At 39.5% G+C, this 24,385-nt stretch overlaps 1 protein-coding gene and 1 long non-coding RNA gene across 8 annotated transcripts in view; one reads left to right on the top strand and one right to left on the bottom strand.

Annotated features, from left to right (window-relative positions):
- Positions 1-15,195, bottom strand: part of dctn1a (dynactin 1a) — a 105,110-nt gene extending 89,915 nt beyond the window's left edge. For 2 of the 7 annotated variants that reach the window (XM_026266446.1, XM_026266443.1), the window contains exons 1-24: positions 15,040-15,195; positions 12,500-12,751; positions 12,045-12,126; positions 11,925-11,956; positions 9,663-9,680; positions 8,502-8,525; positions 7,311-7,364; positions 6,781-6,933; positions 6,435-6,632; positions 5,620-5,903; positions 5,369-5,528; positions 5,065-5,169; positions 4,783-4,974; positions 4,266-4,382; positions 4,034-4,186; positions 3,790-3,944; positions 3,430-3,598; positions 3,277-3,345; positions 2,909-3,121; positions 2,235-2,396; positions 974-1,105; positions 752-877; positions 488-630; positions 238-401 (exon numbers count right to left, since the gene is read on the bottom strand). In XM_026266446.1, the coding sequence (XP_026122231.1) occupies positions 238-401; positions 488-630; positions 752-877; positions 974-1,105; positions 2,235-2,396; positions 2,909-3,121; positions 3,277-3,345; positions 3,430-3,598; positions 3,790-3,944; positions 4,034-4,186; positions 4,266-4,382; positions 4,783-4,974; positions 5,065-5,169; positions 5,369-5,528; positions 5,620-5,903; positions 6,435-6,632; positions 6,781-6,933; positions 7,311-7,364; positions 8,502-8,525; positions 9,663-9,680; positions 11,925-11,956; positions 12,045-12,126; positions 12,500-12,727 (3,133 nt within the window). In that variant the 5' untranslated portion in view covers positions 12,728-12,751; positions 15,040-15,195. The remainder of the gene's footprint in view (positions 1-237; positions 402-487; positions 631-751; positions 878-973; positions 1,106-2,234; positions 2,397-2,908; positions 3,122-3,276; positions 3,346-3,429; positions 3,599-3,789; positions 3,945-4,033; positions 4,187-4,265; positions 4,383-4,782; positions 4,975-5,064; positions 5,170-5,368; positions 5,529-5,619; positions 5,904-6,434; positions 6,633-6,780; positions 6,934-7,310; positions 7,365-8,501; positions 8,526-9,662; positions 9,681-11,924; positions 11,957-12,044; positions 12,127-12,499; positions 12,752-15,039) is intronic. The other 5 variants (XM_026266445.1, XM_026266448.1, XM_026266447.1 and 2 more) reach the window with 5 other exon arrangements.
- Positions 15,196-16,207: 1,012 nt separating this feature from the next.
- Positions 16,208-18,240, top strand: LOC113105262 (uncharacterized). The gene is made up of 3 exons (XR_003292326.1): positions 16,208-16,442; positions 17,750-17,822; positions 18,147-18,240. It is a non-coding gene; the product is annotated as an uncharacterized LOC113105262 (long non-coding RNA).
- The last annotated feature ends 6,145 nt before the right edge of the window (positions 18,241-24,385 follow it).

Raw genomic sequence — 24,385 nt, 5'->3', positions numbered from 1 at the left:
TAAGTATTGAGTGCTGTACATGCTCATACTTTTCACTTGGCCAAGATTTCTAAAAATCCTTTCTTTGAATTGGACTTAAGTTACATTCTAATTATATAGATACAGAATTTGGGATTTTCCTTAGTTGCCATTTATAATCAACAAAATAAAATAAAAACTAAACATTTGAGTGTGTGTGTGTGTGTGTGTGTGTGTGTGTGTGTGTGTGTGTGTGTGTGTGTGTGTGTGTATGTTTACCAGCAGTGGTTCCCGTGACGATGGAGGCGATTCCAGATGCTTGCGGTCCTCGGAAACCTTCGGAGGCTCGTGATTGGTTATTGATCCTCTGCTTTAGCTCCGCCTTCTCTGCCTCCAGCTGGTCGATGTCGGCCTGCAGTGCGTCCATCGTCTCCTCAAACTCCCTGCAGACAGAGAACAGCACTCATCAAACGCTTTAACTGAGGAGTGTTTCACAGCCAGCTCATCTGAGATCAGCAGAGATCTGTACTTCTCTTTCTTCTTCAGCAGAGTCAGAGCCTCGTCTAGTTTGGTCTGGATCTTCTCCACGCGCTCGTCTGCGTCTCTCGTCGACGTGTCCAGCTTCTTCTCCAGTAAACTCAGACGCACATTCGCCTCGCTCAGCTCCTCACCCTGAGGGATTGTCACTTACAGATTTCAGATTTGAAGATGTATATATTCATGCTGTACCTGCAGTACATGTATGTTCATGTTTATTAGTGTATAACGTGTCGTGAGTCTTCTGTGATCTGACCTTGATCTTGAGGGATTTCTTCAGCTCTCTGATGACCGTCTCTCGGTCCTCCAGCTTGTTTCCCAGCCCCTCGGCGTCGGTCATCTCGGCTCTGACAGCAGCGGCGCGGATCTCCACCGGAGGACGCTGTACAGACGCCACACAAGTCAGAGCAGTGGCATCATGGGATTGAGCGATCGTTACCGTCAGTGTGTGTATGTGTGTGTGTGTGTGTGTGTGTACCGGACGCTGCGGCCGCTCCGCGTCGTATTCTCCTTCCTGCATGGCCGTGGCCATCTTGTTCATGGTGGAGATGACTGCGGCGCAGGACTGACGCAGACTCTCGAACGCATTGAGTCCCTGAGCACCATACACCTGCCATCACACACACACACACACATTAAATGTACTTACGTACAAGTACAAGACAGTGCTAAATGGGGGGGGGGGGGGGAGAGCAAATAAATATATATATAAAAAAGTTTTCTTACACCATTTTACTAGCGAAGATTGTTCAGTTACATTTAGTAGATGCTTTTTATGGAAGCATACAGGTTGCAAAATTATTTTTGAAATGCAATATGTAAAATGGCAATGCATTTCTTTATGTTAATTTACATTTTCTCATACATGTGTGCAACGTTTAGTGCAAAATGAAAATTCAATTATATAATTTATATTTCCATTTTCTATACTAGTTTTAATGTCAATTAAAATCATTTGAACATTTTTAAGTTATAAAATTAAAATGAAATTGATTCAAAAATGGTAGCAAAATTATAATTTAAATGGCATTTTTCCTAAATGCATGGAGACTTAGAAGTAGGACACTTGAGATTGCATTTTCATCGTGCTACCACAAGAGAACTGTAGCAAAATGCAGTTAAAAAATTGGTTTAAATGTCTTATTTTTTATGAAATGCATTGACACTTAAACTTAAGATGTTTGAATTGCATTTTCATTAAATACCCGGCGATAATGTAGTTAAAGCCAATGTGGATTTGAATATGCACCCGACCTGTCAATCATTACATCAAGGCGGGGCTACAAGACACACACTAGGGCTGCATCTGAAATCTTAGGCAGGAGACTTGCTGCCTCGCTGCTTTTTCAGGCAATGACTTTGTTTGCAGGCAGCATTTTTGCACGAAGGCACCCCATGAAACTGATTTTGGACAGGCTTCTGAGGCAGAATAATGGTTTAATGATCTACAGCAAAATACAGAGAGCTTTGGTGATAACTAAGTGGATATTTAATTACTGCAATATTCATTTCTCGCTAGAAAGGACATCAGAAGTGGAAAACATTGATCAGAAACATACATTTACACACAAACTGACCACCGACTGCAATTTTCAGATGCCATCTTAATTTTTTGGCTTAACAGTCACAGAATGGAACGTAAAGGATTGTGGGATATCAAAGGCAGCGAAGGATACATCTCTGCTGCCTTCTCTCTCACAGTTTTTCATCATATGTATAGCTTCTGTGTGTGTGTGTACCTGGTCCACTGCTTTGAACATCACGTCCTCTATCTTCAGTGCTGTCAGTCCCTCTGTCTCGGCCAGAGGAGCGATCATCTGAGCTCCTGCTGCTGCTACTTCCTGCAGAACGGCCACCACACGCGTCAGCTGCTTCCTGCAGTCCTCCAGCGCCTCGCCCACCTGCACACACACACACAGAGAGACAGACACACACACACACATATATTAAATATCAACACAGACATAAAAAAAATAAAAATACTAGTGACTAAACACCCAATTTTTCAACTAAAATGGCATTAATATTAAATATAAAATCTAACTCTCATCATTAACAATGAAAGGAATATCAGTAATACCAGGCTTTGCACAGATACTGCACAATACAATTCCAGATCTTTCTACGACTTTAAGAACTTTTTTTTTGCAGCACATGCAAAGCATACGATGACTGTGGCACCCTTAACATTTAAAGAATAGCAGGGCTGTGTAATGAATGTGATCTCCTCAGTAAAGCTGTTCTGTGATGAGCAGTGAATCATCAGATGAAGCACATTCACTACAGACACACAGCTCACTGACTACTACTCAAGATCACGGTCCAATTCATCTGCGATTATGAACATAATATTGCCTAATTGTCAGTGTGTGTGTGTGTGTGTGTGTGTGTGTGTTTGATCAGACGTGAGCACCTGAGCAGGGAAGCTGAGCGCAGCAGGAATCCCCGGAGCATCTGTTCCTGGCATCCTCCTGCGGATCTTCTTACAGAACTGACCGATGTCTCCACAGGAAGTGTCCAGGTCCTTCAGGAGCACAGAGAGCTCCGCCCCTTCCTGTCCCGCCTGCAGGAAGGCCCGCAGACGGCCGACCTCTGACCCCATGCAGTCCAGAGCGCTCTGGGTGAACTGCAGGTCACAAATTTAGAAATCCAGAAATTAAAACATGAACACTAATTAAAAATATTAATAAAAACAATGATCACACATCAATTATACTAAAATAACTGGCACTGAAATCACTGTAAATAAATATAAATTAAAAATGAAATAAAGTGCTGTACCTTGATGTGATCGGCCAGCTGTACACTGCAGTCCTCCGGCTGATCCGACAGATGAACACTGTACAGTTGCTGCAACACACATCACTCACATGATACAGAGATCTGAGTCAGGGGTCTGTGTGTGTGTGTGTGTGTGTGTGTGTGTGTGCGCACCTGGTAGTACTTGATGGCTTTGGTGAGCGGCTCCACCTGCACCGTCTCGTCCAGCTGATCTTTATGCAGCAGGTCGATGAGGAAGTCCAGGGATCGCTCGTGAACACTCATCTCAGAGTACAGCGTGCCCATGCGCTTGTACACCTCCACCCCGCACTGACTCAGAGCCCTGACACACAATCACACATCAGAGGATTTCTGAAGACTGGAGGAATGATGCTGAAGTACAGCTGCACGTCACAGAAACACATTACACTTCACAGTATATTACTGTAGTTTGTCCTGTATTTATGATCAAGTGATGCATCTCTGTGGAGCAGAAGCAGGTTCTGTGAACACCGTGTGATGAGGGACACGTACAGCTGGTATCTGTGCAGCGTGGCCTGCAGCAGCGTCAGGGAATACACCAGACCGGAGGCGAAGCTCAGCTGCTCTCCAGCGGCTCCTCTCAGTCCAGATCGCTCCGGAGCACTCAGATCAAACTTCTCCTGCGCCTGTCTGCTGATCAGCTCCGCCTGCACCACACACACACACCATCATCACCAGACTACACTTACACACACTCTCTTCAGTTTATATGTTAGATGTGTTAATGTATAGTCACCTTGCAGATGAGTCTGGGGATGAGCAGCAGCACGAGGATGCAGTCGTGGTCTCCTCCGTGTCTCAGGAAGGACTCAGGCATGAAGGACATCAGCAGAGACACCTGACGGTTCGCCTGAGTCACCTCCATCTTCCGGAGCTCCATCTCGATGGCCTGCGCACACACACACACACACCTGTAGCGCTCGCTCTCGTGTGTTTAAGGGCTCGTCTGAAGTGTCGGCTGACCGTACCTTGGCGTAAGCTTTGGTCTCAGCAAACTTGATCTTGAAGTCGAAGAGCTCTGTGGTCGGCTGCTGCAGCTGCTCGGCTGAGCTGCTCTGCTGATTGGTCAGCTCTCGGTTCACTTCCTGTTCAGGCAGCAGAGAAAACCTCAGCTTTACAATGTGCCATACAGAAAGAATGGAAGAACAAGGGATACACAACTATGTGGAAAATCTGGGACAAACAACACTTAATCAGTTTGAATTGAAGCCAATGCTTACTTAAGCTAAAAGATACACGTTTTTATGGTGATAACTTTACATTAATCACAAATGATAAAATGAGATCTTAAGGTTTTTCCTAGTTTGATTTTGGTTTTTCAGCTCAGTTGGTCTTTTTTAGGCATGTTTTGGCCTAGAATCCTAATTTCTGTGCATCACTAGAAAGAATTTGCGATTACAAGATACGTCCTAATTGTGAGAGACAGACAGTGTTGATGGTGAAGCGGTCAGCCTGAGCTCTGGTGTGTGTGTGTGTGTGTCTGACCTGCAGGTGTGTGGTGAGCTCTCTGTATTTGCTGATGGTCTGCTGATAGTCGGCCACCGTCTCCTGCGCTGCTTCCACTCTCTTCTGAGCCTCTCGGACCCGAGCGCCGGCCAGATCCAGCTGTTCACGCAGCTCCAGCTCTGTCTCACGAGCGTTCTCCTGCAGCTCGTCGTTCATCTCGTTAATCGCCTCCTGAACACCGTCAGAGAATCAAGATCAGCGTTCACACAGCGGTCACACAGCGGTCACACTCGCGTGATTAAGAGCTGAACTGAGTCTCACCAGATCACTGACGGTCTCTCGCAGCTCTCGCACCTTCTCCTCCAGGTCTAGATTCCTCTCCGTCAGAGTCTCCACCATCTCCTCCGCTCCTAAAGACGCGTCCACCTGAAAACACACACACAAACACACACACACACACACACACATATAAGTAATGTACCAACTGTGTATTGTATTGCTTCAGTTGTGAGATCTTTACTTCTTCAGTATTGACACCTAAGTACCTGATATGGATTGAATCGAGACTAAAATCTCAAGCTTGTGGATCAGATCATGAAATAATCAGTGTGTGTGTGTCTCTGACCTGCTCCTTGAGCTCGTCTATGGTGTCTTCAGCCTGCTTCATCTCCTCCTGCAGCTTCTCCTTCTGCGCTCTCAGAGTCTCCAGCTCAGAGTTCTTCTTCTCCATCTGTTTCTGGAGCTTCACGTGCTCCTGCTTCTCGGACGACGACAGATCCCTCATCCTGAACACACACAGAGACACACACAGACAGGTGAAGATGGAGCAGGTCTGAGGAGCACAGGTGTGTGTGTGTGTGTGTGTGCGCGCTGTACCTGACCAGGGCCTCCTTCAGGCGTGCGTTCTGCTCCTCCAGCTGCTTGACGTGGTAGCTGGAGGCCGCTCCGTCCGAGCCCTTCTCTTCGATCTCGTGTTTGAGGATCTCCAGGTCCATGCTCAGCTCCTCCACCTTCTCCTTCAGAGCCTCCACCTCCTGCTGCAGGGACTCGGCCCGCTCCTCTGCCATCTCTTTGTCCAGCGTGGCCATCTCGATGGCGTCTGCTGTGTCGGCCATCTCCTCCATGTAGCGGTCTTTAGCCTCCAGAGCCTCGCGTGCCTCCTGTGATCAGGACGTCTGTCAGACTTACAGCTCAACCATGTTCTCTCACTCTACAGCAGTTAAACCTGCTCGTACTTCTCCACAGGCCACTAAAAACAGCTCATTGATACCAGAGCTATCAATGAAGGCAATATCCATTTAATTATCAAACCTGAACTTAAGGATAAACTAAACAGTTAAGCAGCTCTTTGAGATAATCTCGCTGCATACGTTACTTTTTTTTCTCCATCTTTATTTATTCTCATATTACTACAATTTTATTTTCCATTTGAATTTTTCGGATCCTGTTTTAATTGTTAAAAACAATTTAAGCAATCCAAACTGACTGAAATCATGAACCTATTTAACCATTATTACAACGTTTAATTTAAATGTACATTTAAAATGGGCCCTATGTAATTAGTTTTTTATTTTTTCAGAATTCTGCATTTTCAAATGTTCTGCACAGCTCCATTTTAATTATTTATTCAGAGTGTGTGTGTGTGTGTGTGTGTGTGTGTGTGTGTGTGTGTGTGTGTGTGTGCGCTGCACCTTCTTGGCCTCCTTGAGCTGCTTCTGGAGCTCGTTCTGCTGCTCCTGCATCTTGCTCTTCCACTCCTGCAGCTGCTCCAGCTGGATCTTGTACTTCTCCATCTCCTTCAGCTTGGCTTTATCCTCCGAGCGCTTCATCCGCAGCGTCTCCAGCTTCTCCTCCAGATCCTTGACTTGAGCTCGGAGACTCTCCTCCTCCTGCACACACACACACACACACAGAGTCAGAATCTAGCAGTTACTGAGACACAAGCATACACTTCTAACTGTACTGCACATTTCTGTGTGGCTGAAGTGCCTAGTGCAGAAGGAGAGTGCTGTGTGATGAAGGTCAAAGGTCGCTGACCTTGCTGGGGGTGGCAGGAGGAGGGGCGCTGGGGGTGCCGCTGGGCTGTGGTATGACAGGAGCTCCCAGTGCAGTCTGGGAAGATGCTGTGGACTCATTCTCTGCTAACACTGACTCTGAAAGTCCTGAGCCTCCGACCGAGGGACGACCCGCCTGTGGACAAACATGTGCAGTTATTATCAAGCGGATGACATCTTGTTCCACAAGCTCAATCACGTGTCCTGCCTGACCTCTGACCCCAGCACACCCACACACAGTGCTCACCAGACCCCTGACAACAGTGTGCTTCTGTGATGTCACTGACCCAGCTCACAGCTGCATTTACTGTAAATGCATCTCAAACGACTGTCGATTGAAGCAAAACAAGTCAACTGCATGACCCTCCAGAGTTTAAGTACTGATCACACTGGATCTGTTTACACCAGTACTGACTGTAGATGATAACAGCAGCTGTAGACTGGGCCAGCGGTGCTGTGGTTACTGGTGAAGATCTCCAGAACTGTGCGAATGGTTTGAGATCTGGGACATACCATGATGAGAGAGGGGAGGGAGCTGGAGCTGGACAGACGGCCGGGTGTGTACCACTGTTACACATAATACACAACATCACACACCAACCTCACATTCGCTTACTGCCTCACACAGAGACAACACACAACCTCACACACAACCTCACGCTTACTGCCTCACACAGACAACACACAACCTCACACACAACCTCACGCTTACTGCCTCACACAGACAACACACAACCTCACACACCAACCTCACGCTTACTGCCTCACACAGACAACACACAACCTCACACTCACTTACTGCCTCACACAGACAACACAAAACCTCACACACCAACCTCACACTCACTTACTGCCTCACACAGACAACACACAACCTCACACTCACTTACTGCCTAACACAGACAACACACAACCTCATGCTCACTTACTGCCTCACACAGACAACACACAACCTCACACTCACTTACTGCCTCACACAGACAACACACAACCTCACACTCACTTACTGCCTCACACAGACAACACACAACCTCACACACCAACCTCACACTCACTTACTGCCTCACACAGACAACACACAACCTCACACTCACTTACTGCCTAACACAGACAACACACAACCTCATGCTCACTTACTGCCTAACACAGACAACACACAACCTCATGCTCACTTACTGCCTCACACAGACAACACACAACCTCACACTCACTTACTGCCTCACACAGACAACACACAACCTCACACTCACTTACTGCCTAACACAGACAACACACAACCTCATGCTCACTTACTGCCTCACACAGACAACACACAACCTCACACTCACTTACTGCCTCACACAGACAACACACAACCTCACACTCACTTACTGCCTCACACAGACAACACACAACCTCACACACCAACCTCACACTCACTTACTGCCTCACACAGACAACACACAACCTCACACTCACTTACTGCCTAACACAGACAACACACAACCTCATGCTCACTTACTGCCTCACACAGAGATAACACACAACAACCTCATGCTCACTGCCTCACATGTGAAAAATGTTCATACAATAATATGTTACATAGTTCAGTTGCATGGTTCTTTTTGTGACCTCCAATTTGAATCTCACAGTAAAAATAGTATTCCATTCCAAACATTGACCCAGACATTTCCCAGAATGCTTTGTTGCGGTGTGAAGGCTCACCTTGGTACTACGACGAATAGGAGGCTAAGGGAGGAGCACAAAACACACAGAGGAATACAAAGAGAGAAGAGGGAACAGTTGAAGGGATTGCATGAAAAAGACTAGCAGGAAAGATTTTAACAGAGAAAGAGAAGCATTGCATGAACGGATGGAGGAACACGGAGGATCTGCAGCTTCCCTTAAACCGCATCAGGAAATGAATATGATCCCACAACCACAAAAGTCTGGAAACTCATTTCTGCCATGAGATAAAAAAAAAAAAATTCTCGCAAGTTTCTTACAAATCTGTAAGTTGAGAAAAAATAAATTCAGAATTGTGAGTTAAAAACAACGCTGCAAAACAAACTTGCAAAATGTAAAAAAAAAAAAAAATGTACATTTACCTTTTCTTTATTTATTCTGTGGCAGAAATGGGTTTTCATAAAAAGGTCACAGATATGAACTTCAATATGAGGAACTTTGGCTAATTCCAGGAGATATTTTCATTATTCACTATACACCGTATGGCAATTATTATTATGTTATTCTCTGTTTTTTTTTCTATTCTGTTTACTTGCTTTCTATTTAAAATGTATCTTTGAACTAACAACTTTTACTGTTATAGCACTAGCATATCATTGCTCTTTTGTTGATTTTGATTGCTTTCATTGTCCTCATTTGTAAGTTGCTTTAGATAAAAGGGTCCTCTAAATAACCAAATGTACATCGAAAACATTCATATTTTGTCATTCTTATGTTGCCCCAATTTAAAGTTTGGTGTGACCAGATGTATCATTAGATGAACCCTGATTTAATATTTTAATCTAAATGCACAATCTAGCCTAAGTGTATTTTTTTCCACATGCTGAACTCATTTGAAGGAGATTGTTCTTCTCTGTGACATTTGTGAGATTTAAAATATCTGAATAGTTAAGATCCATCTATGGTTTCTGACTGTGGTGACATGGAAAGATGAAGTGCGATCCGTGTGAGATCATGCAAGCATTTGGTGCGTGGGTGTTTCAGTCAGATGCTGGGATGGAAACTGCAATTTTACACCACAGAAGTGAAAACCACCAAAACAAAAGAACAGATGAAAACTGGTCAAATAAAGAGTGAATGTAAACAATGTGCAATGCTGTGTTCGGACACATGAGCTGGACCCACAAAGTATTGATGTACCTTCTTTGCTGTTGGAGTCTTTTCATCATGTTTGCAAAAACAGCCAAACACATAAAAACCTTCAGTTCCATCTTAAAAATATCATGGGTTATAGAGAAAAAAAAAAAAAAAATCCTGAGCCTGAACTCCATTTCTGTGGTGGTGGTGGGGGGGGGGCATCATTCAATGACTCTGGCAACTTTAACATTTGAAATGATACTATGACAAAGTTATCGCTTCCTTTATACAAACTGATCTGAATGAATGCTGTATCATACACTTGGCACATGATGATCTATATTACACTCATAGACACTAGGGGTGTGACATAAGTCTTAGCTCACCAGATGAGACGAAATACAGATACTGCACGCTGGAGAACTTAAAGCCATGATATCTATATCTATATATCTGTAAACAGTGCCTTGAAAAAGTTTTAGCCCCTTTCCACTTTTTTTTTATTTATTTTTTTTTATTGTATATTTGTCATGCTTAAAACGATTCTAACTAATTTTAATATTACACAAAGATAACAAGAGTAAATAATGACAAAAAAAAAAATGTAATCTGCAATCAAGCATTTGTGAGAACTGGCAATTAGTCTTTCACGTCACTTGAAGAATTGTGGCCCACTCTTCTTCGCAGAATTGTTTTAATTCAGACACATTGGAGGGTTTTCCAGCATGAATGGACTGTTTAAGGTCATGCCACAGCATCTCAATCAGATTTAATTCTGGACTTTGACTTGTCCACTCCAAAACCTTGATGTTGTTTTTCTTGAGCCATTCAGAGGTGGACCTTCTGGTGTTTTTGGATCATTGTCCTGCTGCATAACTCAAAGCAGTCCCAGACCATCACACTACCTCCACCATGTTTGACTTTTCCTATGTTTTTATGAAATGCTGTGTTGGTTTTACACCAGATGTATTGGGACACAGAATATTTGCCCAAAGGTCTTGGGGATAATCAAGAAAAATTATTTGGCAAATGTGAGACGAGCCTTTGTGTTCTTTTTCTTGGGTTTTTCTCCTCCTGGATGAGTCCTCGTTGCGCTGAGTAATTTGGTAGGTTGGTCACTCCTAGGAAGGTTCTCCACTGGTCCCAGTTTTCTCCATTTGTAAATAATGGCCCTGACCGTGGTTCACTGAATCTCAAAGCCTTAGAAATGCCTTTATAACACTTCCCAGACTGATACATGTAAACTATTTTGTTTCTCATCTGTTCTTGTTTTTCTTTAGCTTGAGGAATGATGTGTTGATCTTTAGGCATGCTTCACTTCATCAGACAGGTTCTATTCAAGTGATTTCTTGATTCAATAGGTCTGGTATTGATCAGACCAAAGTGTGGCTGGTGAAATTGAGCTCTGCTTTCTAAAATAATGTGGTTAGTCACAGTTCTTTCATAATTTAACAGTAGGGGGCAACTAATTTTTCACATAGAACCAGGTAAGATTGGACAGCTTTTTTCCCTTAATGAATGAAATCTTCATTTAAAACCTGCTTTTTGTATTTATTTACATTGTATTTGTGTAATATTATCTTTAAGAGTGAAAAATATGCAAGAAAACAAAAAAAACAAAGAAAAAAAACGGGAAAGGGGCACAAACCTTTTCACAGCACTGTGTATGTGTGTGTGTGTGTGTGTGTATATATATAAAAAAAAGAACAAGCTGAAATAAAATACAAATATTAGACCAAAAATGTATTTAATTAATTTTAGTTAGTGTGTATATATATATATATATATATATATATATATATATATATATATATATATATATATATATATATATATATATATATATAATTTTTTTTTTTTTTTGGTCTAATATTTGTATTTTATTTCAGCTTGTTCTTTTTTTATATAATATTTTTATACATCAGAGGTAGCCTTCCAAAGAAGATATCAGCTATTAATGTGCTTAAATTAAAATAATGATTCTTATAATGCTTCTGTTCAGCTATATAGCTATTACTTTAATTAGCAAAAAATAAAAAATGTAGCTGAAATAAAATACAAATATTAGACCAAAATTTTATTTTAATTAATTGCAAAGGCAACATTTTTGTTAACTGTTAAAATAGCATTTACAAATTATACCTAATTAATATTTTTGAAATACATTATCAAAAAAAGCACAAAACAAATGGACTAGAAATTTTAATAAAATGAAAAAAATAAAATAAAAATAATAATAATAATAATAATACTACAAGCAAATTCAAATATGGCTTACACCTATGATAGTACATGAAACATTAGTGTAATAGCACTGGTCCATACCTGCTTGACAGATTTTGGCGTCTCCTGTACTTCTGTAATATTGAACAGAGACACGTCACATCATTCGGTTGATTAACAACACACTTCATCTGAGAACATGAAGGAACCTGAGACGCTCACCTTTCTTGAGCAGTTTGGCCACACCTGAGTCCGGTGTTTCTGGAGACGTCGCAGAGCTGCCTCCTTCATCCATGAGCTGAATCTGAAGAAACAAAGCAAGAGAAGCATGACTAGGTCTGTCTGTGTGGATGCACACGCGGTCAGAAACCAGATGTTCACAGGCCTGGAGGTGAGGACAGAGAGGTTTGTGGTTTATATTCATACACGCTGGCTTCAGCTCAGGTTTGGGTGGCACTCGATGAGTGATGACTCCAGAGGATCTGTAATAAACTGCACGAGTCATGAAAGATCTCTGTGCTACGTTTGTGGATCTGGGAACACTTCAGTTGTGTTGCTGTCTATGGAGGGCCAGAGAGCTGTGCACTGTGATTATTAAACTGTGGAAGTGTGATTATATTGATCAGTCATTTTATTTCAAACTGTAGAGTGTTTTAAGTGTTGTGGCTGACTCTCACCTGAGACTGTCTGACGAAGATCCCATGATTCTCCTCGCAGGTGAAGTAGCGTTTGCCCTGCACCGTGCCGTCGTTCTTCCCCTTGGGTTCGTCCAGGATGACTCCCACCCATTTCCCCGACGCGAACAGAGTGGCTCCGATATACGCCACGGTCCCACGCTGACCTTTCCCAATCACCTCCACCAGAGAGCCCACCTTCACAGGCCTCCCGCCTCCGTCTGAACTCATCCTGCTGACCACAGCGCCCTGCAGCTGACACACACACACACAGAGAGAGAGAGAGAGAGAGAGAGACACACACAGAGAGAGAGAGAGAGAGAGAGAGAGAGAGACACACACACACACACAGAGAGAGAGAGAGAGAGAGACACACACACAGAGAGAGAGAGAGACACACACACACCGAGAGAGAGAGAGAGAGAGAGAGACACACACACACACACACACACAGATGAACTGGTTACAGATGTCATGGTCATTAGTTGATAATGTTTTAACCTGCGTGTCACCTCAACATTAATGCTCTTCTTCAGGATAACTACCAATGCTGGAATAACAGTTATTATAGTCATGATCCCCATCTTAAACAAATAAAATACATAAATAAGACTATATTCAAAGTCAAAAAAAATTTTATTTCAAAATTAAAATGAATATATTGCATATGAAACTGAACTTTATTACTAAGACATGAATAATAATGTATAATAGTATCACAAATAAATTGAAAGATGTGTTTAAGACAATATTTCTCATTTTTAGTTTAAATTTGTTGAATTAAAACTAAATAAATATGAACATTAAAATAAAAATCATTAGAACTAAGAAAAAAATAAGTTAATTTAAATAAGAAAACCTATAATAGTTGCCAGTGTTAGTAATCGTTGTGTGTGGTTATTATTGTAGCTGTGTGATATTGAAGGCTGTGAGCTTAAACAACAGTCATGTGCTTTCAGACAAACAAACGCTCTCTTGAGGAAACACTGAGCTGATCAGCACAGTCCCGGCGCTCGACGTCACAAGCCTTTAACTCACTCACTTCTGTTCTGTAGAAGTACACGAGAGTCGAGGAGACGAACCTCTACTGGACCACAATACTCTGATCTGATCTGATCTGGATGATGAGGAACGGTCTTTCACGTGATTCAGCTTTCACAGATCTCCAGCTCACACACACACATGAAGAATGACACGCAGCGACTGAGATCTTCAGCTTCTGAACACGGTGAGCTTGCATCTCACAAAGCTCAATGTTTAACATACAGCGGAGATCATAAACACGACATTAACCAGTGAACAAACGCAGAAATTAAACAGCGAAATCTGGGGTTGTGTTTAAAACAAGCTGTCAAACTGAATGACAATTATTTTTAACCATAAACCTTTCATCATCTATTTCCATAATTGTACTCACTGACCCGAGGAGTGCACGAGTTCCTCCGTGCCATGGACATGATCGCTGGGTTTCTCTGGATTAGCTGTGCACCGTAGCACAGACGTCTATCGAGTGGACTACTGAGTGCTCTAGATGTGCTGTCATATGACCGACACCGGCGGCAAACACATGATGGGACTGAACCACAGCATTCATCAACATAACATTTCTGTTTGAGGTTAAACAGAAGTATCAGCTCTAAGCTAAGTGACCTATGTTTTGTTTTTAATGGGAAAAGGGTTTAACCCAACATTTTAAACACGGATCCACACTGTCTCTCTGAACTGAACCACAGAGGGACTTGAATATGAAGATACTCAGAGAAAGGTTTGTTAAGAACCAGGATCTAAAGGATGTTGACATGTCTGGCGTTACACACATGCAGTCTTTAGGAAAACAATGTTTCTGTCAGACAGGAAGGCAATAGTTTAGACAGGAGACCAGATCATTATTTGGTCTTCAGCACTTCCTCTTTAAAAACAATTAGTATCAGCAGAATACAAACTGACATTAAAAACAGGTTAAAATTAACAATTTGCACGTTAGAACAGACCAATATCTGTAAACCTGAACCACGTGGCCTTAAAATGAAGATAGAAAAAGAAAAGTGTATTATCAAGCAGAGACTGAACTGATCTTCAGATATCTTTAACACTTCTTGAGATGCAAACTGGGGGAAATACACACAATCACACTGATTAGTGAAAGAAACAACGGCTAAATGTACATTTCGGTGAAAACAGATATTTTAGCTAAACTGTATCTTCAAAAGGACTAATATTGAGTTATAAAAACAATGAGTCCCCGTGTGCACACAACAGCAGCTGATCCGTCAGGCCGTTATCAGCTAGCATTAGCTGTGATGCTAATGGGCCGGGTTTTAAGAAAACCCCGTGTTTTGTCTCTCAGACACGGGGAAGAGTCGGTAGTGTTTACTGGAAACATGGCACTCATGTTAAAAACTTCAGTACGGCTGAATGTGTTCATATATTGATGTTTTCTGTGTATTTCTCGTTACGGTAAACTGGGCGCAGTCTCGCGCTAACGAGACATCAGTAAACCGCTGCTGTTGTCAGGGAAACGAGCGGTTTAGTCGCGCGCTTACCTGTAGAAGAGAGCTCGAGCTGAACGCGAACGGTATGCGTGTGTAAGGTGTGCAGAATAGAACAAATAACGGACAGCAGAGCTCCGGTCACCGGACACCGTTCACCGGACACTTCACTCGGGCTCTTCCGATCGGGTCACGTGACGCGAGGCGACGCCTCTGATTGGTCCGCTATATAAGTTACCCTGGAGTACAAAAGTGGCACTTTTCCTGAATGAATCATTTCTCCAGTGATGTCTGGTTTGTTTGGAGGACAATATTTGAAATTCTGGAATCTGAGGGAGCAAAATAAATCTAAATATTGAGAAAATCATCTTTAAAGTTGTTCGAGATTAAGTTCTTAGCAATGCATATTACTAATCAAAAAATACGTTTTTATATATTTACGGTAGGAAATGTACCAAATATCTTCATGGAACATGTTCTTTACTTAATATCCTAAAGATTTTTGGCATAAAAGAAACGGCTTTAGTATTTTGTCCAGTGTTGCCAAATCCGCGGTTTTCCCGCTGGTTTGATCAACCCCAATAACGTGATATTTATCCACCAAAATGCGATGTTTACCGGGGATCCCCCCTCAAATCCTGATTGGGATAGTTTTGAGTAGAAACATGGCAACCCTGATTTTGGCGTTGGCTGCATAGACATTTCCGGTTGGACGGCGAGCGGGACAGTGACGTCATCGGAAGCCGCGTCCACGTGTGATGTAATCTGTTCAATCTTTTATGGTCTAAATTTGAGGATGCTCCAGATCCTGTACACTTTGTTGCCGTGAGGATGAAACATTAATGCATTTGTTTTTGTTTTGTTTAAATATTCGGAAGATTGGTATGTAATTATTGTTAAATTACCTGTCTGGTTCCAGTCTCTTAATTTAAGATACTATCTGTGACTGTACTGACACATCTAATAAGAAATATATATCTTCATTTCTTTCTTTATTATAATTTTCCCCATTATCCATAAGTATCCATTATTATTATAATTATTATTTTAATTTGTATTTATTTATTTATTTTTTGTTATTGTGGACTCACTATTGAAATATTTTTAATAAGTATTTAGTATTAGATAATTTTTGATGGATTATAGTCTGTTTTTCTTTTTTTTTTTTTCATAGCATTTCATATAACACTTATGTTTATTGTTGATTAGTCTGTTTCAGGGGTGTCTTGTCCACCATCTGTGGTCCGCAGGGGATTATGAATATGATGCACATCTTCAGAGTTGTGTAAACTGCGGGTGTTTGCATCCAGCTGTGAGGCAGTGACCCTGAATAACTCATTTGACGCAGAATCAGTGAAGTCCAGCAGATGGCGCTGTAGAGGTGTATAACCCACAGCAGTCTACTGCAAATACTGCACAAGTCCAAATATACTACACCCCACAGACCTGACACAACTGTACATAATTACTTGTTTTAAAAATGTGAAAGTGTTCATTTGTTTAGAAATGCCTTGCATGTTTAAATGTTCTCCAATATCAAAACCAATGCCAGTTTTATCCTCTTGGTCAAGAGCTCTGTATTTTACTGGGAAACGTGGAAATAATTTGTCGTTTTTTTTTTTCTTTTCTGAAAATGTATATAGGGTGGACTAGGGTAATGTGGGACACTTTTAGCCATTTTGACTCCTGCATCATATTCCCATATGAAGCCAAAATGACACATCAAAAAGTTATATCATTATGAAATCCTCAAGACGTTCCCTATCTAAATCAGAAGACATTGTCACGTGGGACAGCTCATGCTCAAATAAACCTCAGATGAACACTCCTGGTTAGCTCCATGTCTGCTTAGTTAATTTAGTAGACCTACACAGTGTTTGTTGTCTTCATAAGTATCAAAATAATAGTAATATGTTCATTTATGGAATGTCAAATACAATTTATAAAATTAATCTTATGTTATTTAAAATAATGTATTGTTTTATTATTTACAAAAATTATAATATCTATGTAATGAAGATGTCAAATGAACATGGAATATCTTTAAAACAGTTATTGAACTTTTATAAACGTATTATATTACATTTATTTATATATATTTATATATATTTCGAAAGCTTTTGTTAATCAAATTGTAATGGCCAAAACACTGTATAACAGAGACAAGCATGCTCCAGGATGCCATTGTCCTCTAGTCACTAAATCGTGAATCTGGATCTTAAAACAAATAATATTGCTGCATTATAAGCCAACTAATGACTAAATCACAAGTATGGCACGTAACCTTCCTAAAGCAGGTTTGATCAGCTGAATAACAGGTGTATGTGACTCCCACATTACTCAAAACTCTGAAACATCCTGTTCTAAAGAGATTTCTTTAAATAGAAAATATTCTTAACACATTTGAAGACTATTATCGTAAAATTTGATGTATAAATTCATCACAAATTTAATTTGATAACCATTTAGAGCATGGTTTAATTTCTAACAGATTTATATCCTTAACATTAATTTAGTCTAAATCCTATATCAGTGTCATTTCAGTGAATTTTACGAGAGGAACTTCCTGTTTGGGGATGTTCACGTTCCTGACATATTCTCCAGAAAGTCAAGCGGGTTTGATAACTTGTAATCAACACCAATCATGTTCAGTTTAATGTTGTAAAAGAAGAGATAAATGTGTGTCCCACACTACACTAATCCACTAGCACACCTACATGTTTTGATTGATTGATTATAAATGGCTTTTCTGTTCAATCTTAAGCGTGCTGTGATTTCAAGGCACTCAGGTCAACCACAAAGCGCACACATGTGGACTGGTGAATGAGAAAGGACAAGTGAGTTTGTACTGTGCATCTTCCCTCAAACACAGTTTTGCTTTAATATTTAGGCTGGGTGTTTATGATACGTTTATAGTGAATGTGTCAGGATCGGCTGCTGTGTTGGAGACGAAGGAGATTTACAACAGTGTTTAATGATCAAAGACAGACAGTCATAGATATAGCTATAATTAACATTAAACTGTTCTAAACTTGACTTAACACCTTTACAGTATTTACACCTCTACAAACGCCATGTTTAAACGACATGCTCATCTCTGACTCCAACACAAACACAGCACCCAGTAACTGATCATTTCTCTGATTATGTGTGTGTTGTAGTGATCATTGCTGAAGGAATGGCAAACACCTGTGAACACGAGCAGTGGACATCATCTCTGTTGTATTTCTCTGACTGAACTAGGAAGAAGCGTTAGAGCCGATGAGGAAGTACTGTGAGTTCAGGGAAAATGTCTGCATTGACTGTTTCTCCATGTTATTTTCTGCAGTAACTGTGGAGAATATTAACTGAAGAGATCATTTAGGCAACATTTGCTCAAACTAAGATTAAATTAATAAAATCTTCGAACAGCCATCAGGTTGAAAAATCCCAATAATTTTTTGGGGAGCTTGCTATACCCTGCGTGAGCTAAGTCAGTAAGTTTTAGCCCAAAGTGAGAACATTAAACTAACATTTTCAGAGAAAGAAATCCTCTCGGGCTCAAAATGTCCTGAACGTGGTGTTAACCAGAGCTTCTTACAGTGTACTAATCTACTCTCACACACTAGTTTACTATTGAGAAACCACACTGTATCAAACACTTGATCAAAGCTGTAAACTAAACTGATTATTGGAGCGTTCAGTAATAAAGCATTCATGTTCTCCAGGTGTGTTGTCTGGGAATCAAAGCCTATCAGTAATCTCACTCGACATTTTCTTGTTTATCTTGTGCACTAATAAAATATGGTCTTTCTCAGTTCTCAAACATTTTAAGAGCTATTCATTTTTATTGACTGAACGCAAGCAAAAAATACTGAAATGTTTCCACTGATTAAGAAATATTTTGTTAGCTTTATTAGCGTATTATTATGCTTATTATATTAATAGGGAAGGGGGACACAATTGTTTTTTGCCTATGTCATGAAAAGAAGTAAATCCGGCCCTGGGTACAGGAACCGGAAACACCAAATATGGGCATATATCACACACACACACACACACACACAGACAGTTCATATTCATGACAAACTGGTTATGAGATATCAGTCATAATCTATGTGTGTATCTCCTGAAAATATGTGTGACGTGCAGCTATGTCATTTATATTTGCCCAATTATAAAAGTATTGAATTTTGATAAACTTTGAGTAGAATAAAAACTGTAGCAATTCTTTTGCCAGTTGTTTTTATGTTTCAGTTAGTTTTGGAGACATGTCAGCGTATAAATGTAGCTCTCATGAGACATTAAACAAGTCCAGACAGACAGACAACAGTTAATGATGAGAAATAAAGCTCACAATATACTGTATACTTCTGCCTTTTAACACTTTTTGTCATTAAACATTGAAATAGGTGACTGTATTAGCTCATTATGTTAAACATAAACTAAAATATATATATATATATATATATATATATATATATTTTTTTTTTTATTGTAGTCAAGTAGTTTTTTCAAAAACATTTGAAATAAGTTCATATGGCAATTTGTGATGTAGATGAAGTGAAGCGAAGTGCACACACACACACACACACACACACACACACAGTAATATAATTATAGAAAGAGTTTTATAGCATACTCTGGTTCAAGAAGATTCATAATAACAGTTTAGATGATTGTGTTTTGTTGCTCTACTGCTTCTATCTGTGTAACCATCTCTCACACAGATGCTCATTAAATCAATCTCTCCCCACTAAAATGTATAATATTAGGTGGCATTTGGTTTATTTATTAATGTATTTGTATAATTAATACATATTATGATTCCCTAATCCTTCAGACAAGGTTTTTTTTTAAACCTTATTGCGCATGCATGAAGAACTGGTTTGTGATCGTATCGTTAGTGATAGATACAGAGATAGATGAAAGAGATGCTGGAATGGCTGAGAAAGAGACGATTTGTCTGACAGGAACGCTGGGAAATGTCCTTCTCTGTGGTAACACTGAAAGAAATGCTGCTCTTCCACAGTTGTACACAATACTAGAGCATGTACACAACGTGTTTAAATAGTTTTACCTTACTGTACGTTACCCTGAAGTTTCAAAGAGAGCGGTGCTCATTAATGACCCTGACACTGATATTCTGTACGCACATATTTAGCAACTAATGAATTGGAAGTGTCTCATATTAAGCCTAAAATATCTTTATCTTAATTTAATTCAATAATTAAATACGAAATAAGAATAAGTGCTGTAAACAATAAAACAAATTAAATAAAATAATATTGCAAATAGGTATTTGTCATTGTATTATACAGCAGGGAGAAAACTGGAAGCGAATGACACAGAAGTCTAACACATTCAAGCAACAAAAGGCCGTGAATGCTCTTATCTTACAAATAAGGTGGAAATCTGTGACAAGTGACGACGAGGAACTACGAAGAAACTGGAACGGGGAATGTGGGAATGTGGGTGGAACATCTGACGGCAGATACGATGAGAAAACTGATACGATGAGAAAACAAAACAGACACTGAGAAGGAGAGAACGAGAGAGAGAGAGAGAGAGCATTGGCATTTGGTGACTGAGAAGTTAATGAATTGTACTGTACATTATCTTACAGATAAATAAATAGTAAACAGTAAGTGAAGGCGGGGGGGGGGGTGCCTGAAACACAGCGGGGCTCTATGTTGGCATATTAAGTTAATCTTTATATTTTCTTTATATCTTTATATTTTTATATTAAGTTTATCTTTATATTTTTTTTATATCTTTATATTTTTATATTAAGTTTATCAAAGATTGTTATATTCAAAATATTTTACTTTGGTGAGCGTGAAGTACAACATGTTCCTGGATCAACATTCCAATCAGCCAATCAGAACTGAGATTTTTCAGGAAATATCTTTAGGCTTACAATATGAGTCAGATAATACACTAGAGTCTACACTCCTGTTAATCAGCTATCATTTCCCACTGATTTTAGGAATAAATGATGGGTAGGGTTAGGTTTAGGGGTAGGGATTGGGCTAAGTCTATATTTCTGATCCAGGAACATGTCTTATTTGGTAAAATCACTGCACCATATTACTATAGCATTCAGTCAGCGCTGCCAACTCTCATGTATTTGGCGTGAGACACACACTTCCAGGCTCTGTCTCGCGCTCTCACGCTACCCATGTAAAACTCACACCAAATTGGCAACCCTGATTGTAATATGAAACAAAGTCTCAATTTTGTACGTTTTATTACAAAATTCAACCAATAAATACCGTTTTGGCACACTTAATGTGACGTTAATGGTCAAATGTTGCGCTATTTTACAGTGACTGTGCATCTGCTGTCAATCCAGCTGCATATAACAAAATCACACAGTGGCAGAAGACATTGTACAAATGTTTGTTGTGCCAAGTTTTCTGTACAAATTTTCCAGATTTGTCTGGCAGCTTAGACAGAATACTCCAAGATATTGTGTTAATTACTACAATGTCATAATTATGTACATATAATGTTGAGATTTATGTACAAGTGGCTTTTGTTAAAAGCTCTGGTTCAACAAATGATTAGAAAGTATTATAAATAAACTAGTTTAATAGTTCTAATGGCATCATGCACTGGCTCTAAATCATTAAGAAGTGTGGATTTAATCCACACAAGTTTATATTTGTTTGGTCTGCTGAGAGCTTACAGTTCGGGACTGAATGCAGCACATCAGCACACATCAGGAATCTGGATGGCTCAGTTATTTACTGCCCTATTACTTTTGAGATCCAACCGATGGCGCCATGTAATGGTTTATCCAGTCCTGCTCCGGGAGATCCATCTACCTGCAGAGTTCAGTTCTAACCCTGGTATAAATCCCACAGACCCCTCCTGAAACCTGAAGTTCAGGGTTGAGCGTTTGAGGTCTTCTGTCCCAGCGTCTCTCCAAGTGACCTGCTCATTTCTGTCTCTCGTGATCAAACAAACAATCCTTAAGCAATCTTTTGAAAGCGTTTGAACTATTTCTGAGGGAAATGAATCTTGTAGTTGCTCGTTCTTGTAGTTGACACTTTAGCATTTATCAGTCATCTTGGATTTGTATAGATCCATTGTTCAGCACTCATTTAATTCGTGAGCTAAAGTGTCCAGTGCCACTGGGGTAATGTTTATCATATTAGATAGTTCACATTTGTCTAGTGCACTGAGGAGGACGCTTTCTGACATAAGGAAAAATAAAGCCTGTCATTTTTTTTTTTTTTTTTTTACTATTCTGCCCCCTCATTTCTGAATCGATGGCTATGCTGCTATGTGTGCAATACAGAACACAGTCTTCTTGTGCTTAATTGGTTTAAAGTCATATTAAAATGCAATTCTGAAAAATTTTATTTTATAACAAGTAGATGATTCCCGATACCTTAAGCATTTTATTCCAGAATTGGAATAGCTTTTGGATCCCCAAGCCTAGGTATGGGTTAAGTGTTAATTATTATTATTATTTTTTTATTGTTTTGTCGTTCTACCGAAAATGTGTCCACCTTTTGTTTTTATAATAAACTACACTTTCAATGTGATTTTGGCCTGTTGATTTTCATTCATAGTAATCAGCTAACTATTAAATATTTTGTAAGATTTTTATTTATTTATTTATTTATTATTATTATTTTACCTTTTTGGAATTGAAATTAGGCATTGACCAGAATTGGAATCATTAAAATTCAAATGATGCCCAGCCTTACCTCACATTTCTATTCACACTGTTTTAGGTCCTTTCTTTTCTTTTAAACCCTCACTTACCCTTCTTTACTTTTGCCCTTCATAAAAACAGCCACATAATCGTACGTGACTGTACAGAATTAGTTATAAAACAGTTGTTCCTGGCAAACAGGGATAGTAGTATGTTTTCTCAACATAACGTCAAACACGACAGTTTATGAGACTAATATCATGTTTTGCTCCAAAAATCACTTTATAACATCAGTCATGTTTGAAATCCTTAGCTTCTGTGGTTCGAAGTTGGTTCTTATCACAGTGAGACAGAAAATATTCTTTGTAATACTCTTTACTGTGATGCAAGCTATGTCAGTTAGCGTTACATTGCAATTGTGTGTTTATAGTCTTGCATGTTTCATCAGTCAAAGCGTCTCTATCTGCATGTTATTCAGCTGGAGTGATATCTGATGTGTTTGTCCATATACAGGATTTCCTGGGTCTCTCTTACGAAACAGACATTACAGTACATGAGTGTTAGGTTTAATTATTGTTATATATATGTATTGTTTTGCATGCTATATATAATATATGCACCTGTATCAGTTTTTTACTTAGGTTGAATGTTTATTAATGGTATTAAAAATTAAAAGCAAACTTATGTTTGAGATTTCTGTCTAATAGCCAATGTTGGATATTTCCACCAAAAATGAACACTCTTTCTTTCTTTCTTTCTTTTTTTCTTTCTTTCTTTCTTTCTTTCTTTCTTTCTTTCTTTCTTTCTTTCTTTCTTTCTTTCTTTCTTTCTTTCTTTCTCAAACATTGACTTCCACAGAATGGAAAGTTATAAACACTGAAACATTTCAGAAGGTCATAAGGGTTTGGAACGACATGAATGCAAGTAAATCATGATCATGAGATTTCTGTGTGAATTGTCATTCAATGTGTTCATGATCCTATCACATGTTGTCCAAATATAACCAGTGAATCTCAGACGAAACTGCAGAAACTGGACAGACGGGCATTGGAGGAGCGATTATAACCTGACATGAAACTCGACTGATAAGGACATATTTACAGCTGACAACAGAGAAGATATATAACTTAGTGACTGAAAATGAGAATGATTGCTTTTATATAATATGCTTTTATATTATATGAGTTGATTTATCACTTAGATGCAACATTGACTTTTCCAGAAAAGTGATAAATATTGCATATACAGGATTGAAACATCTTATTTATATCTATACAGTCATAAAATCTCTACGTTCTCTGTTTAACTTGTGCTCTTGGTACCCATTATATAGTTTACCACATCCACAATGTCAACTAACAATCCATTTCACACAGATATAGGACACAGAATATTATATAAATTAACATTAAGAGATATTTTATCTTGAAACAAATCATTTAGAAAATACTGGTTTGATACAAGAGCATTTAATTGTGTGTATAACTGGCTAAGAAGAGTATTGTTGTTGTTATCCGTGTTAATATATATGGTCTATAGGCTAGTGTTCTTCAAAACAATGACAACATTTGCATTGGCAAGATATTAGCATTCAAAAGTTGAAATCTTGAAAGATCAAAGATCAAAAGCTTATTTTCAGACTTTGAAAATAAGCAGATTTCTATTAAAATACAAATGACTTTGTGACAGATCACTTGGTTTGTTCAATATTGGCTGCATCTGAAAGATTTAATGTGAAGGCAGCAATCCAAG

The sequence above is a fragment of the Carassius auratus genome, chromosome 7 (assembly GCF_003368295.1).
Source record: "Carassius auratus strain Wakin chromosome 7, ASM336829v1, whole genome shotgun sequence".
Classification (NCBI taxonomy): domain Eukaryota; kingdom Metazoa; phylum Chordata; class Actinopteri; order Cypriniformes; family Cyprinidae; genus Carassius; species Carassius auratus.
This window is presented reverse-complemented; position numbering and strand designations above follow the sequence as displayed.